A 16,446-nucleotide genomic window follows, 5' to 3' on the forward strand; every position below is an offset into this window, starting at 1 on the left:
GCCCAGTTTTTTCAGTGTAGTGAAGTTCAATATACTTTAAATGTAAATAAAACAAACCTATAACGTGCTGTGTTTGCATTACATAAAAAAATGGTGATATAAACAAACAAGTCTAAGTGAACAAATTTGAATTATTCTTTCTTTTTTGCTGAGATGATTGGTCAATTTTAGTTTTGCTGTCGGTGTGTTCAAAATAATTTGCAGTGGAATATCACATAAATCCATCCATTTAATTTTTATTTATTTATTTATTTATTTATCGTAGCACAAAAGGCGTATTATATAATATGTCCAGTTCTGAGACACTGAGATTTGTCACTGGCTGTCCTCACCTCAAATTTGAACTTTCCTTCTCTGAGTGCACGCAGATATGAACACCCTAATTTTATCAAGCCTTTTTAGGCTTGATTCCTCCTTATTTGTGCCCTTTATTGATTCAAAATAAGCATTTGCTATGCCTCGTGTTCTTGCCTGACACTTGGTTTTACCTATTCCTCTAGTAAGGACGACATTTCGAAAGAGCTTTCAGCTTTGCTGCTCCTGCGGCATGGAACTGAAACTCTCTGAAGTTATTCCACTCGGAATATTCCGTTCTATCCAGAAGGACTACCAGTTTGAGACCACTGACAGTGCCTGTGTTTTAGATTTTAAATTCTCCTTTGTTGTTGTGTTCTAGCTTCCACACTTCATATTGAAAAAACTATTGCACCTCAAGCATTGTATGTTTTACTCTATACTGTCACATCAGGTCACTCTTTAAAACAGATCCTGATCTCAGTGGGTTTTATTTAGTTAAATAAAATACAAAATAAAATGTCATAAAGCTTTATTAGCAAACCTCTTTTCAGACAGGGTCACATAGAATTGTGCTAAGGGGACCTCTTAGCCCATCAGGGAGAAGAAACTAGTTCTCCCTGAGACTCAAAACATAAAAACAGACCTGAATCTCAACACAATGTCCAGGACAGACCAAAGATACACAAAGAAGAAACAGAGCTACAGTCTCGTAACTCAGATTAGCTTCCTAGGCAAGCGGAACGAGAATATTCGAGTCCGCTTCAAAGTATTTTGTACTGATCTTGGAACTAATATTGTATCAATTTGTACTTAGTTTTCACGGTGTTAGATGACTGTACATGGTGTCTGATGGTACCAATCTGAAAATAAATTGAAGCACCTGTCTTACCTGCTCAAACGTTTTGAGAAAACCTGCCACAGTACACGGGAAGCTAATTTGGGCAAAATGTCCTTGTGCGTGTCTGTCTGACTTAGCCAAATGCTAGTGCGCCACAAACGTGCGACATGAGTAGGAATAAGAACAGGACCAACTATGTTGTCTTGGATTGTAGAAGAAATGATACAAACGTGACATAAACAGCAATAACAATATGGTTTATGGGGCACGTTAAAGTTAGTTATCCTACTTGATTAACTGGAAAATATAAAAAGTGATCCATGTGTCTGTACACTGGAATGTTTATTATACCAGTGGATGACATCATTTGGTTGCAGAGGCCTCGCAAAAGACAACAGATATCAAATAAACCGACGATGAATCAGTCCGACAAAACCCCCAGCTTTCAAATGTCAACTTTGGCGTCCTTTATCAGTCCAAACACGTCTGTGAACTTTGGACCACGACATCTTTTAAAGGTAACAAGACATCCTGACTTGTTATGCTTACAGACAATGTCGTTAAATCACGTCCGAGATGACTGCGGGTCTCCTCTGTCATTAACAGGTCCAATTACGGCGAATGAGGTCGCCGCAGGAGGCCCCCTAATAGGTCTGGGCTGGGGGCCCTGCCGGCACCCGAGGGAGCAGCAGACTGGAAATGCCACCGGACGGCAGGCTGACTGCGGTGCTAACAAGCCGCAACACCTTTGCCCGACTTTCTCAGCTCATTAAGGTCGCGTCACAGGCACTTCTAGGCAGAAGTGGGGTGGGCGGTGAGGACTTAATACGCAGATCGCAAATAAAGCGACTGGTAAAGGCTTACACCGTGAATGTAAGTGCCACCCACCAGTAAAAGATTGATTTTGTCTGAGGGGTTGATATAACACTGGGGAACACAATTTTTGTTGTGTTAAGTCTGACAGCTGTTTTTAACACATTTTTGGGTGCGGAATCCAAAACTGATCTCAGTTTTTTTCTATCACGTCAAGTTTTTTAACTATAGATCCCTGTTTTCTTAAAAAATATGAAAAATAGTGTACTTAACATATGTGCTTGTTTTATAAAACTTTTCAAATATTGACACACAATTAAATATGAAAAAACTGCAATGTTTATTTAACACTATTATGTTTTACAAAGGATATGGCACAAATCCTCTTAATTCCTACTATGCTAGCTTTTCTGTTTGCAGATATTGGTTGTACTGACCAATTGTGTCTTACTACAGCTAATCAGTGGAATTTTGCTGATCTGGAGGGTAAGCTGTGGAGAAAAAAACTTGACGTGCTAGAAAAACACTGACTGCAATTTTGGAATCAGCATGCCAATTTTAGTTTTAATCAGCATAAAAATCAAGCTCAACAGATATTTGAGTTCAAATTGTTCCCTAATCATCAAAAACAACGTAGTCTTTAATACCTAACGCATCTAACCTAAGATACTTCAACGAATCTAATGTAAATTTTTTTTGTAAAAAGCACTTAAGCCTTCAACTGTATATATTTTTGTAAATAGCAAAGAAAATTTGGAGATTTCAATGAACCAACATGCATATTTCATTAAACATATAAGACAATATAATACCTAATGTAGGCATTTTTGTAAATACTGAAGACAATTTAGTTTAATGAACTTACGCGCTTTTGGAGCAATCAAGGAAATATTTTGTTTCAAGAAAACTAACATACAGTACATATGTTTGTAAACATCAAAGACAATATAATAGCTAACATCGAAGTTTTTTTTAAACACCAAAGCCAATTTAGTCAATGAACCTAACGTGATTTGGAAGCGTCATATAAAAATTTGCCGTCAACAAAACTAACATACAGTGCATATCTGTAAACGACAAAGACAAATCTTTAATGCCCATTCTGTTTTTGTACATACCTAAGTTGATTGAGATTTCAATGAACCTAACGTACGTTTTAGTAATCATCAAAGACCATTTTGAGTCTTCGATAAATGTGTATTTTCACTAGCATTGAAGATAGTGTTTTTTCTTCAGTGAACCAAATGCATGTTTTTTAAACAAAGACAATTTTTCCTTCAGTGACACTAACGTACATATTTGTAAACATCAAAACACAATGGAGTCTTCAGTACCTGAAGTATGTTTTGTAAACATTAACAATTTAGATTCTTCAACTAACCTAAAGTACTTTTTTGTGAAAAGCAAAACAAGTTAGCCTTTAACTAATGGAATGTATGTCTTTTTGTAAATATCAAAGACACACCAACGATTTAGTCTTCGCTGAAGCTGACGACATTTTAGGAATCACCCCACAAATATAACCTTCCACGAAACTAACATAAAATATTTTGTAAACATTAATTTAAAAAATCATTCTTCAAAGAAGGTAATGTAAGCTCTGTGTTTTGATAAAAATCCAAAACAATATGGAGTCTTTAATAAACCTAATACATATATTGAAATAAACATCAAATGCAATATAGTCTTTAATACCTAACGTAAACACTGAAGATGATTTAGTCGTCAATGAACCTGACAGAAATGTTTTAATCAAGACAAATTTAGTCCTCAACGAAACTGAAATATTTTGTAATAATCAAAGACGCAAGATTCTTCAATACCAAATATTAAATAAAACATCAAAGACAATATAGTCATTAATACCTAACAGATTTAGTTTTTTATAAACGCATAAACCGATTTTATCGTCAATTAATCTTAACATATTTTAGTCATCATCAAAGACGATTTTGATTCTGAAATGAAAGTATGTTTTTGTAAGCATTGAAGACTATTTAGAATCCATTCATCCATCCATTTTCTCTACTATTTGTCCTCTTTAAGGTCATGGGTGAGCTCGAGTCTATCCCAGCTGACTTGATGCGGGAGCCAGGCTACATCCTGGACTAGTTGCCAGCCAATCATATGGCATATATAGACAAAAAAGCATTCACATGGACAATTTAGAGTCTTCAATGAACCTAACATGCATGTTTTTAGGAATCTGCCAGTAAACCAGAGTACCCAGAAAAAGCAAGCAAACTTCACACAGGAGGCCAGAGGCCGGATTCAAAGCCCTAAACGGAGAACTGTGAAGCGGATGTGGTTACCGATCGTCGTACCACCCAGTGTACAATCTTTTTTTGTAAAAATTCAAGATTTACAGTCTTTGATGAACCAAATGCATGCGCTTTTTAAACATCAAACACACTATAGTCTTCAGTTCCTGATGCATGTGTTTTGTAAACATCAAAGAAACTATAGAATCATCTTCTGCATATATGTTTTTGTTTTAAACCTCAAAGACACTGTAGAGCCTTCAACGCTTAAGTGGTTTTTGTGAACATTTAAGACTGACTCATGGCTCTGTCAACATTTGCAACACAAACATTGCACAAACACTGTCTAATAACGCTGTCCGTTCTTCTTGACAGCAGATTTCTTTCCACGTAGGGATGAATTATTAGCATCCTCTCACGTCGCTGGCAGGCTATGCGAGATGACAGCGATTCCCCAATGGAGAGCGTGAAAAAGACAAATCACTTTGAAGGCCTGTTTTGGAAGTGATGTGACATCTGAGTGCAGGGGAACAGTGCAACAAATATTACAACTTCCCTCATTCCTTCCAATATCATCATTTCAAACATTAGTAAGGGATATTGTACAAAAGATGCACCTGTTTTGCAACTTTTTTCCCCCCCTTGGGCTATGATATAATGTATTTGTAACTATATCATATTGTACAGTTTGTTTTCTATGTTTTCATTTTGCTTTGTTTTACTCTGCTGTCTGCTGCCCAGTTGGCATTGCAAATGAGATGATGTACTCATTTGTCTTACTTTTTCTAAAAAAGGGTTTGAATCGTTGGCTCAGATAGTTCTCCCAATGTTTGCTTGAGTTCTTTCCAGGTACTTTCTCAAAACAATGCCTGAATTGCTGATTACGTATACTGTAGGTTCATTGAACACTGTAAATTGTCTTACTTTTTTTCATGAAAACACATGTTCACTCTAAATCGTCTTATAATTACTAAAATACAGCATCTATTTTGGGTTCAGTGATGGTTAAATTACCATCAGTGTTTTTCAAAAAGACAATTCTAAATGGCCTTCATTTTTTGCTAAACCACATTTGAATTTGGGTAGTGAGGGCTATTTAGTGTCTCTGATGTTCACGAAACTATGTACAAGAACGTCGTTTCTGTCAGAGGCTAAATTGTCTTCGTGTGGTACAAAAATGTACATTAGCTGCATTTAGGCCTTAACTGTCTTTGATGTTTACAAAAGTGGTAATTTGAAGACTTGAAACGGTCTTCAAAAATAGATGGCGGACACATGGATGGTTCCGTTCAGTAAAAGGAAACAGCGCGTACGCCAGGTGAAAGGCATTTTTACTTCCTGATTTATTCTGCTTGTAAATGGCCTGACTGTTACTGGATGCACAGGGCCAGTCAAATGTTAAAGACTAGAAGCCACATAACGTGGCTGAGGCTGCAGCTTTACAAGTGTGAAGAACCTCCTGGCACGCATACACACACACTTACTGTATGTGTGTATATAATCATATGTGAAATCCCTGCCGTAAATGCCATTACAGGCATCACTTGGACATGCCTCGTTTTACTGCTGGTAGACTGGTGGTCTACACACGCACACACACAAACGTATGGCTTCCCATATTATCAAAGTGGCCGAGGTGCAAGCGGGCGTTCACATTTGAGGTCTGGCAGTCTTCAGCTTGAGGTTTTTCGCCTCCACCAAAGAGGTGAGAAAAAGCAGCTTTCGCATCATGACTGGCTCAGGGCAAGATGTCAGCGCACTCAGCAATTTGCATGCAACCAACTGCGCAAAGGTCATGATGAACAGGACAAACCACAGCAAAAAAAAAAAAAAAAACATTCTGTTGAGGAACCTCTGCCACTAATGGAGTGGAACCCTCGAGGTCCAACACAAACAAAATTCACATGAAATCATTGAAATTGAAATCAACAACAAACCATTGATGCCATCCTTAAAGCCCTCAATGAGTGTACACTTAAGTTTTAAGTAACATTGTTAACTGTCACAAGTGTAAAAATAGGTTAAAGACTGTTAAAATAAATACAAAAATTTTAAACTTGTGTTAATATTTGACTAGAACAAAATAATTGTAATGTTCAAAGGTGTGATCTGAATGTGATTTGCAATGCTACTGTCTCATACGTTATGTGTCGGAGACGATTTTGTTTTGTGTGTTTACAAAAACCATATTGCGATTGGCTGGCGACCAGTTCAGGGTGTACCCCGCCTCCCGCCCAAAGATAGCTGGGATAAGCTCCAGCAGCCCGTGACCCTCGTGAGGAGAAGCGGGCAAGAAAATTGATGGATGGATGGACAAAAACCATGTACAGTATGTTAGGTTCATTGACAACTGAAATAACTCAATGTTTAAAAAAACATGTTAGGTTCATTTAAGACTGTAAATTCAATTATACGTTTGGTTTGTTGAAGAATTTAAATGGTCTTTGATGTTTACAAAAGGGGGTCCAAATACATTTTAATGTTTACAAAATGATGAAAAAATGTACTTGGTATTGAAGACTATGCTTTCTTCAATGTTTGCAAAGACACGTTAGTACATTATGTATTAATGATTGTAATGTCTTTGATATTGAATGCAGCCCTATGGGGGGCACAAGCCAGTGCAAACTGTAGGCCGGTCCCAAGCCCGGATAAATGCAGAGGGTTGCGTCAGCAAGGGCATCCGGCTTCAAACTTTGCCAAACAAATATGAGCGTTCATCCAAAGAATTCCATACCGGATCGATCGTGGCCCGGGTTTACAACGTCCGCCACCGGCGGCGTCAACCTGCAGGACGCCGTTGGAAATTCAGCAGAAGAAGAGGTAGAAAGCCGGTTCTTCGGCAGAAAGAGAGGAGGAAACCACAGAGCCTAGAACTGAATGACTTTGAATGTTGGGACTATGACAGGAAAATCTTGACATGATGATTAAGAGAAAGGTTGATATATTGTGTGTCCAGGAGACCAGGTGGAAATGCAGTAAGGCTAGAAGTTTAGGGGCAGGGTTTAAATTATTTTACCATGGTGTAGATGGGATGAGAAGTGGAGTCGGGGCTATTTTAAAAGAAGAGTTGGCTCAGAATGTCTTGGAGGTGAAAAGAGTATCAGATCGAGTGATGAGGCTGAAACTTGAAATTGAGGGTGTTATGTATAATGTGATTAGTGGCTATGCCCCACAGGTAGGATGTGACCTAGAGGTGAAAGAGAAATTCTGGAAGGAGCGAGACGAAGTAGTTCTGAGCGTCCCAGACAGAGAGAGAGTCGTAATTGGTGCAGATTGTAATGGACATGTTGGTGAAGGAAATAGGGGTGATGAAGAAGTGATGGGTAAGTAGGCCATCCAGGAAAGATGCGACACAGGGCAAAGGTAGAGGTGGCAAAGGCCAAACAAGAGGCATATGATGACATGCATGGCAGGTTGGACACTAAAGAAGGAGAAAAGGATCTATACAGGCTGGCCAGACAGAGGGATAGAGATGGGAAGGATGTGCAGCAGGTTAGGGTGATTAAGGATAGAGATGGAAATATGTTGACTGGTGCAAATAGTGTGCTAGATAGATGGAAAGAATACTTCAAGGAGTTGATGAATGAGGAAAATGAGAGAGAAGGGAGAGTAGAAGAGGCAAGTGTGGTGGACCAGGGAGTGGCAATGATTAGTAAGGGGGAAGTTAGAAAGGCATTAAAGAGGATGAAAAATGAAAAGGCAGTTGGTCCTGATGACATTCCTGTGGAGGTATGGAAGCATCGAGGAGAGGTGGCTGTGGAGTTTTTGACCAGCTTGTTCAATAGAATTCTAGCGCGTGAGACAATGCCTGAGGAATGGAAGAAAAGTGTGCTGGTGTCCATTTTTAAGAACAAGGGTGATGTGCAGAGCTGTGGGAACTATAGAGGAATAAAGTTGATGAGCCACACAGTGAAGTTGTGGGAAAGAGTAGTGGAGGCTAGACTCAGGACAGAAGTGAGTATTTGCGAGCAACAGTATGGTTTCATGCCTAGAAAGAGTACCACAGATGTATTATTTGCCTTGAGGATGTTGATGGAAAAGTACAGAGAAGGAGCTACATTGTGTCTTTGTAGATCTAGAGAAAGCCTATGACAGAGAACCCAGAGAGGAACTGTGGTACTGCATGCGGAAGTCTGGAGTGGCAGAGAAGTATGTTAGAATAATACAGGACATGTACGAGGGCAGCAGAACAGCGGTGAGGTGTGCTGTAGGTGTGACAGAGGTTCGATGTTTTGGAGACAAAGTTCGAGAGAGCAGACTTCGATGGTTTGGTCACATCCAGAGGAGAAATAGTGAATATATTGGTAGAAGGATGATGAGGAGGGAGCTGCCAGGCAAGAGAGCTAGAGGAAGACCCAAGAGAAGGTTGATGGATGTCATGAGGGAAGACATGAAGGAGTTGGTGTTCGAGAGGAGGATGTAGGAGATAGGGTTACATGGAAAAGGATGACATGCTGTGGAAACCCCTAAAGGGACAAGCCAAAAGGAAAAGAAGAAGAAGTGTCTTTGATATTGACCAAAACGCAGCTTTCTTTGTCTCATCTCTGAGGTCGCGGCTTCTTTAAGAATAAACGTTATATATATATATATATAGGGAGTTAAATACAATAAATATATATACATATATATATATATATATATATATATGCACGGTCGGGACTGGTTAGAGCGTCTGCCTCACAGTTCTGAGTACCGGGGTTCAATCCCCGGCCCCGTCTGTGTGGAGTTTGCATGTTCTCCCCGTGCCTGCGTGGGTTTTCTCCAGGCACTCCGGTTTCCTCCCACATGCCAAAAACATGCATGGTAGGTTAATTGACAACTCTAAATTGCCCGTAGGTGTGAATGTGAGTGCGAATTGTTGTTTGTTTGTATGTGCCCTGCGATTGGGCTGGCAACCAGTTCAGGGTGTAGCACGCCTCCTGCCCGATGATAGCCGGGATAGGCTGCAGCACGCCTGCGACCCTAGTGAGAAGCGGCTCAGAAAATGGATGGATAGATATATATATATATATATAGAGAGAGAGAGAGAGAGAATTTAATTTTGATTTACCACAAGAGGGCAGTATTTTTGAAAATGTAATAAATGGGACAGGCATATGCGAGGACGACTCATTTGACAGGTGGAGGTCCTTCCCGTTTCCCAAAATGGAGACTGTGTGATGTAAGTTGAGCTTTTTGTCACTATGCTAGTTGTGCTCTGCTACTGCACTGTTATGTCTAAACATGTCGTGGATATTAGAGACTTTAATTTCGAACCAAAAAAATTTTAGGTATGCTGTTTTGCCCATTTTAATACAGCATGCTAGCCCTAATGCTAGCTCATTCTCTGCCACGTTCACATCAGTTGATTTATTGTATAATTTATGTAGCTCTCCCTAAAAGTACTGTAGATGTGGAATTTCACTTAATGGGTGAAATAAATCTTTTCACTTGACATGTTTGTGAGGTAACATGCAGTTTTCACCGCCCCGCCCCCCTTTATTTATTTATATTATTATTTTGTTTTAAACTTCCAATACTTTTCATAATATCTGACCTAGTTTCTCTCCTTTTCTATTTGTCACATGTCACTTTAGCATTAAAAGAACAGGACTAGAATTTGGATGAGGCTGTAAGACAATTCCCACCCCTTAATCCCAGCAAGGATCACTTCAATGACACTAAAAGCTGTGAGTCGGGGCCTACTGGTCACGCTTTTCCCCTCACATTTGTGCTGCCGTTACTGATTTACTGCGGAGGTGGGCGGTGGCGTCATGTCTGAAAGGCAATTAAGAGTTTATGAGGGATGGGGGGCCTCAGATCCCTGAAATAGCCAATAACCATGCACATAAGGCAGCCTTATTTTAAATGGTAAACTGCTACTTTATTTAAAAGACACTCGCAGTCCCCAGGTTTGTAAGGGGTTTGGCAGTATTTGCTATATGGGAATCACCACACGAGTTGTCTTTGGAGTGGATTCCGTGCAAGAAAGAGGAGTGATTGTACTGAGCAAATGCAGTGAATGGAGGAAGCAAGGTCATCTGAATAACACGGTAGCTGATGTCACACTTGTACTAATCATCAAGGTGCTTTGTGATTTACAAATGCAAATGTTTACAGTAACCCTGGGCCATATGGTTAGTTTTTGCTCGCCACATGCTGCTTCACCAATGAAAATCGACATTCTGGGGAGTGTCTGACTTTGACCTAAACTGCCAATGTGATATTTCCGTAAAATTAATGTTCCCATTCTTCAAAGGAATATTACACACAGACACACACAATATACAGTCAGGTTTTTTTTCCAGATTGTGATCCATTGTATCCATCCTTTTTTTTTTTTGCGTGTTTGTTTTTGAGGAAATAGTTAAGTTGTAATTTTTCTAAACAAGAGTATGGTGAGAATTAATCTGTGTTTTTAGATAAAAAATAAGTTGTAATATGAGAGGGGACGTAAAAAGTCATAATGTTATGAGAATTCGAGTTTTGATACTATGAGAATAAAGTCGTTTGTTTTGCAAGACTAAAAGTTATCTTGGAAAAAAAGTTGGAATATTATACAGAGTAAAGTTGGATTCTTTTTGAATGAAAAGTTCTAAATTGTGACTATAACACTATTTATTTTAGGACAAAAAGATGTAATATTACAAGAAAATGTATTGAAAAACATTCTTTGAGATAAAAATGTGTATTTTGCCCAGTGAAAAGTTGGACTCTTGAAAATAATTTATTGCTTTAAAGGGGGGGGGGGGGTCAAATAACCAGGAAAAAAATTCATGTTTCATGAAAAAGTTGTAATGTTCTGAGGTGGTTGGAATCTCACTAATTATATTTTTTGAGGGGGGAAAAAGTAATATGACTTGCATAAAGTCTAAACTTCTCTATAGCCACGGACAAAATAATAGATGCTGATGGAAAACCTCAAAGATGCTACTCTAAAACAGCAGTAAAAGAAAACGTATGCACGATCTAATGAGAGCCAATCAAAGAATAACACGAAACTGTCATACAAGTTGGCAGCAGTTTGTTGATTTATTTGCTATACACTACTAGGAGGTACGCCTGCATAATGTAAATGAGATCTAACGCAAAAGTTGCCTTTTATAATGACGAGAATAAATGTGTATATATATATATTTTTAACTGTAGTCATACTATAGCCACAAACACTTATGGTGTGTAAAAAAAAAAAAAAAAAAAAAAAAAGTGTCCCCTCTCATTTCTATTATCGCATCCAATCAAAGTGAAGATGGAGGGTACCTGCGCAAAGATGTTGAACTTATTGACGGGGCTTGCGCGCGCTGTCGCCGAGCGGTTGGAGGCGGCGGTGGGCGCCTGTTCCGCCTCCTCCGCCGCAGCCGCAGCCGCAGCACCCTCAAGAAGAGCCGGCTTGATGGAGTTGGCCTTGGGTCGACCCTCCGGTACTTGGCACCTCGTCGCGGTGGCAAAGAGGAGCAGCAGAAGGCAGCTTCTATTCCAAGTGCGCACCAGCAGCAGCATCCTTGTGCGCAAAAAAAAAAATAAAAAATTTAAAAATGAAGCGCATGTGCGTGACCGAGCTTAGAGCCGATGTTGGACTTTTTCGTCCACAAAATCACACAGCAAAACTCAAGACCACCATGTGTGTAGTTTTTTCAGCAAAAAGGAAGTCAATTTAAAAAAACGAAGAATTTATGGAGTTCAATCAAAGCATGCCTCTGCAGTGTGGACTGAGTGTGAAGCGATCGTCTCTTTATAGCATTAATGAGCGCTGTTCCTCCGCCCCCCTCTCACCCCCACCCCACACCTACACACACATAGACACACAAAGGCTGAAAGTGATCCGTGTGTGTGCGTGCTGTGCTGTCTGGAGCCCCGCCGGCACCAGCAGTCCCGCTGGGAACGAACTATATAAAAAAAACAATTATACACTGTGTATTTTAACTGAGCCCTTGACCCTCTTATATCTAGTGCTGCGCAGGAAATGGAAAAGTCAGGGTTAAGCTGCTGTAAAAGGGGGTTTGTGAGTGTAAGGATCCTTTTATTCCTCTTAAGTAATTGCACTTTTTAAAGTGCAGTTTTGGAGGATGATTGTTGTAAAATCAACTACAAATGTATAAAGCATGCGCGCCAGTTGCTCTTTGACCTGTCTTTGGCTTCTGTTTCACCCGATTCAAGAGTTTTTATTGTTCCTTGCATGGACAAGGAGAAATTAAACAGAGCAGACGCATGGAATACAGTATACGAGATCTGCTGATTAGCACGGCAGCTGCTGTTATACTTAGACTGAAATCAGGTTGTATTAGAAAAAAAGTTGTAGTATATTTTCAAGAAAAAAAAGAACGTTTTTTTTTGGGGGGGGGGGGTTTACATAAAAAGTCGTGAATGACGATGTAATCCCATTTATTTTAGAATAATTTGTAATAGAAAAATAAAATCATTTTTGTTTTAATATAATAGTTGTTTTTTTTACATTAAAATTCATAAATTATTAGCATATCATTTTTCTTTCGGGATGCACATTTCACTCCAGAATGCTTTGATAGCCTTTAGATTTCATTGTACCCTGCACAGATACCCATCACCCTGTGCCGGAGCAAAGCAGCCCCAGAAGAACTTTAAGAGATTTTACAGAGCAGACACCCAGATTGCAATACACAGGATCTTAACTTGACATCTGCTGTCACACTCATACTAAATATTGAGCTGCTTTGTGATCGCAAACATACAGTTGTTTACCCTTACATGGAGCAGATTGTGCAAAAATGACCTCGAGCCACATGCTGCTTCACCACATCTAAAAAAAGACACCTGATCACGTATTGCAGCGTGTTCTTGTAAATTTCCATTGCTGCTGAACAGCTGTCTTAAGATTTTGACTCATCCCTGCCCCTGGTATTGAATCCCATTAGATTGTAGAATCCCATTAGATTGTACAGGTGTACCACATGTTTAAGGCGTATATTAAGAGATCAAATGCTATTGGCTGCTCTATTCTTTTCTTTATTTCTTTTTTTCTTTTTTTTCCTCTGGACATGAAGCAAGTGTCTGGTGTGGGCGACAAAGGTAACTTAAAAAAAAAAAAAAAAAAAAAAAAGTATCACCTCCGAGCAGCTACAGTTACATCAAACACGTCCAATACTTCCTCCCAGTCCCCGGTGGAGGCGCTCCTCCATTGTGTCCCACAATGGACGTCGACACTTTGAATTGGAGCCGTTGATGGATGGCTTTTGAGGTCAGAAGGCTTTCCCGGTGTTCTGGTTTCAGCCCAGCCAGCCTTCAATAGAGGCCACCAAATTTATTTTTACATTTTTTTTTATTTTTTATTTATTTTTTTTTTAAGATCATTATTAACGTTAAAGGCTTTATATATATATATATTGTTTTGTTTTTTTAAATCCCTTCCTAAAAACTCCCATTGGTCACTGGAATAACTGGAAAAAGACAAATCATTAAACATTCTCTGATGATTTACAAATGAAAATCAGGTCTTGCTTTATTTAATTTTTTTTGCAGTTTAACAGAATTACTAAAAAAAAAAAAAGAACAGCAACACCCATGACTTCCTTTCTGTCTATGGGCAGCATCTTTTTATATTAGATTACATTCAACTTTATTATCATTACATGTCAAAAGTACATGGCAACCGCTTCTTCTTTAACTATTACCCTATTTTTTTTTAAATGGTTTAATAAATGTGATAAAGTACAATATAGTGGCGGTGGAGAAGTGGATGGCCTTGGAAATGTTTAGATCCATTTGTGGATCAAACACCTGTTGTGAATTTTGCCATTCACCTCCTTGATAGAGAACATCAAGTAGCGTAGAAAGTACTGAAACATTGATCAGTTGGACATATTCACCTATAAAGGTCATACTGCATTTTAGGTTCATCCTTAAATTACACCCGAAGACTATGAGTACTGTACCCCTACCTTTTTGACTGCCTGTAGGGTATGTTGACCTTATTATTGGCTACTTTAGGGAACAAAACAATAGAAACAGCTCCCATTATGATGCCGTGTGAGAGGCAATATTAGATGCAACCTTTGTAAGAGTGCGCACCTGTACCTAATATTGTCTTTAATGAATTATGCATAGAAAAAGCTCTCAGAGCGTTGCACATTTTGAAATGCAGCTCTGGTCCAGACGCATGTACCCCTATCTTCATTGCAAGCAGCTGACATGAAGTGAAAGTGTCCCAGCCCCCCTTGTAGCCCCCTTGTATAGCCCTACAAAGACCGTGGAGCTGCTTCAAAGCCTGTGTGACATTGAAAATGACATATAGATGAAACCCTGCCCGTCAAACGCGTTGATGATGTGGTGGCGATAAGCAGATGAGAGTTGACAGACGAGCACAGCAGATGAGATGCGTGTATGACACTCGACGCTTTTAGACTCCCAAAAGCGCTCCCCAGATGAGCTTTTTTGTGGCCAGTAATGTCTCACAGACGCTGCCGCGCCGCAGTGCTGTGTCACGTTTGTTAGCACAGCTGATCGGCAAAGAGCACAACGCAGATAGCAAATGACTTAATGTGGTAAACATTATTGAAATTTGGCCATGTATCGTATGAGTTTGTTGCTATACAGCGTCAAATAGGACTATTGTTGCTGCCTGGTTTGAATTTATGAGCTCGCCCTTGGACTGTCAACACTCCACATAGTGGCTGGCCATTGAAAAATACAAATCTCCTATTCTGTGAGGTTTAGGTTGATGTCTTTATTGCAGAGTGACAATATCTAAATGACGAAACGTTAACTAGACATATCAGCTTAAGATTTCCTAAAAATGACACTATCAAAATGCTGAGTCTGCTTGGAAATTTGACTTCAACCTGAGTAAAATGCACCAAGAATTTGGGAAATTGGATGATGGGTTCTGATGAAACTGAGTTTTTATGTGTTGGAGAAAAAAAATTGCGTTTTTGGGGAACGTTTGTGCGTGATATCCCACATAGAAAATCTGGTCCGAAAATCCCTATATATACAGGGTGATTGAAAAGTGACTCCCTATTTTTAAGTACTTATTTATTTCTGAACTATAATTCTTACAAGAAATGAACATGAGAAGAAAGGGTATTGCATGGAATTTTATTTAAAATTCGATATGGGCGCCAGCCTTAGCCACCAGTTTCTCAAGCTGCCTGGGAACCGCATGAACTGATTTCACAAGGAACTCTGGAAGTTACACAACAAATTGAGGTTAACTAGTTTTGAAATCAGAAGACAAGGATAATAGTTTGTTCAAGTATTGTTTAAGGTACTGTAGAAGAAGGGTTTGGTCACAGAAAAATACAATATCTCAACATTATTGTTTATTATTAGGACAATTTGGAATTTGGGTACAGATTTTAGCAAAAGTCACGAAAGTTGACGAGCATGATTTGCTTTTGCGGGCCACATAAAATGATGTGGAGAAATGTGAAGACCCACCACCAATACCTACCCTGTTACTATGTTTACCAGGTCCCCGAATTGCAACCATTATCCCTATACCGTAATCGTGTGTGGTGGGGTGTCATGTATTAAAATTGGGGAGACTGGTGGGGGTGAGACGGTCACGGGGCAATGATGTCCTGCAACCGTCACCCCTACCCGGCCAACCAGCTCCCCAAAAGATGTCCGAATGTATGCGATGCGCAAAAAATCCGCAGGGGAAAGGCATGGCGAGCTAGGCCGGAGTGCCGGGACACCCGCTCGAGTGTCCTCCCCAGCCTGGAGACCGGGGCAAAATTGGGAATTCCCGAACATCAGGTTCCTCCCATAGGAGAACAAGCCTTGGTGGAGTTCAGTGTAAAACTCCCTCAATGACTCGTGAGTCACTCTAATTACGCGCACGGGCGTCACCTAGACTGCATGATAAACATATTATATTCTTGGTCTTCCCACCTTCTCCTCGCCTACAGATGTGATATGACGCAGCCCGGTCAGCAGGTGGCTCACAAACGAGGGGAAACCCGCCCTTGACGCCAGACCGCCTGGCGTTTCCAACGTCACAAAAGTATTTTGGGGGGGAGCTGTTATGCTTTCGAAATGCAGACAACTGCTTTTATTTATATTACGGCAATATCTCGGCGTGACGTTTCAAATGGATTATCTGGAAAAGCGCAGCATTAGGACTTGTTTCCGAACAGGATATTGCTTTGTGTATTTCACTGGCTAATTTATACCCATCATTGAGAGGGAGATGAGTACGTATCAGGACAAACATCTTTGAACTTCTTTCCAAGTAAATTAAAAGAAGAAGAAGAAGAAGAAGAAAAAGCTTTTGCGTGT

General features: G+C 39.7%; 1 protein-coding gene and 2 long non-coding RNA genes across 10 annotated transcripts in view; 2 read left to right on the plus strand and 1 right to left on the minus strand.

Moving 5' to 3' along the window:
• Positions 1–6,666, plus strand: part of LOC133476848 (uncharacterized) — a 32,326-nt gene extending 25,660 nt beyond the window's left edge. For 4 of the 7 annotated variants that reach the window (XR_009788161.1, XR_009788162.1, XR_009788160.1 and 1 more), the window contains 2 exons: positions 1,513–1,653; positions 1,742–4,165. This is a non-coding gene — a long non-coding RNA (uncharacterized LOC133476848). Of the gene's footprint in view, positions 1–1,512; positions 1,654–1,741; positions 4,166–4,584 lie in introns of those variants that run through there. The other 3 variants (XR_009788163.1, XR_009788164.1, XR_009788159.1) reach the window with 3 other exon arrangements.
• dkk2 (dickkopf WNT signaling pathway inhibitor 2) overlaps positions 1–12,390 on the minus strand; it is a 30,738-nt gene extending 18,348 nt beyond the window's left edge. Inside the window, exon 1 of one of the 2 annotated variants that reach the window (XM_061770779.1) lies at positions 11,452–12,390. In XM_061770779.1, the coding sequence (XP_061626763.1) occupies positions 11,452–11,691 (240 nt within the window). In that variant the 5' untranslated portion in view covers positions 11,692–12,390. The remainder of the gene's footprint in view (positions 1–11,451) is intronic. The other variant, XM_061770777.1, reaches the window with a different exon arrangement.
• Positions 9,290–16,446, plus strand: part of LOC133476847 (uncharacterized) — a 28,408-nt gene continuing 21,251 nt past the window's right edge. Inside the window, exon 1 of the long non-coding RNA XR_009788157.1 lies at positions 9,290–9,373. This is a non-coding gene — a long non-coding RNA (uncharacterized LOC133476847). The remainder of the gene's footprint in view (positions 9,374–16,446) is intronic.

This window comes from Phyllopteryx taeniolatus, chromosome 4 (genome assembly GCF_024500385.1).
Source record: "Phyllopteryx taeniolatus isolate TA_2022b chromosome 4, UOR_Ptae_1.2, whole genome shotgun sequence".
Classification (NCBI taxonomy): domain Eukaryota; kingdom Metazoa; phylum Chordata; class Actinopteri; order Syngnathiformes; family Syngnathidae; genus Phyllopteryx; species Phyllopteryx taeniolatus.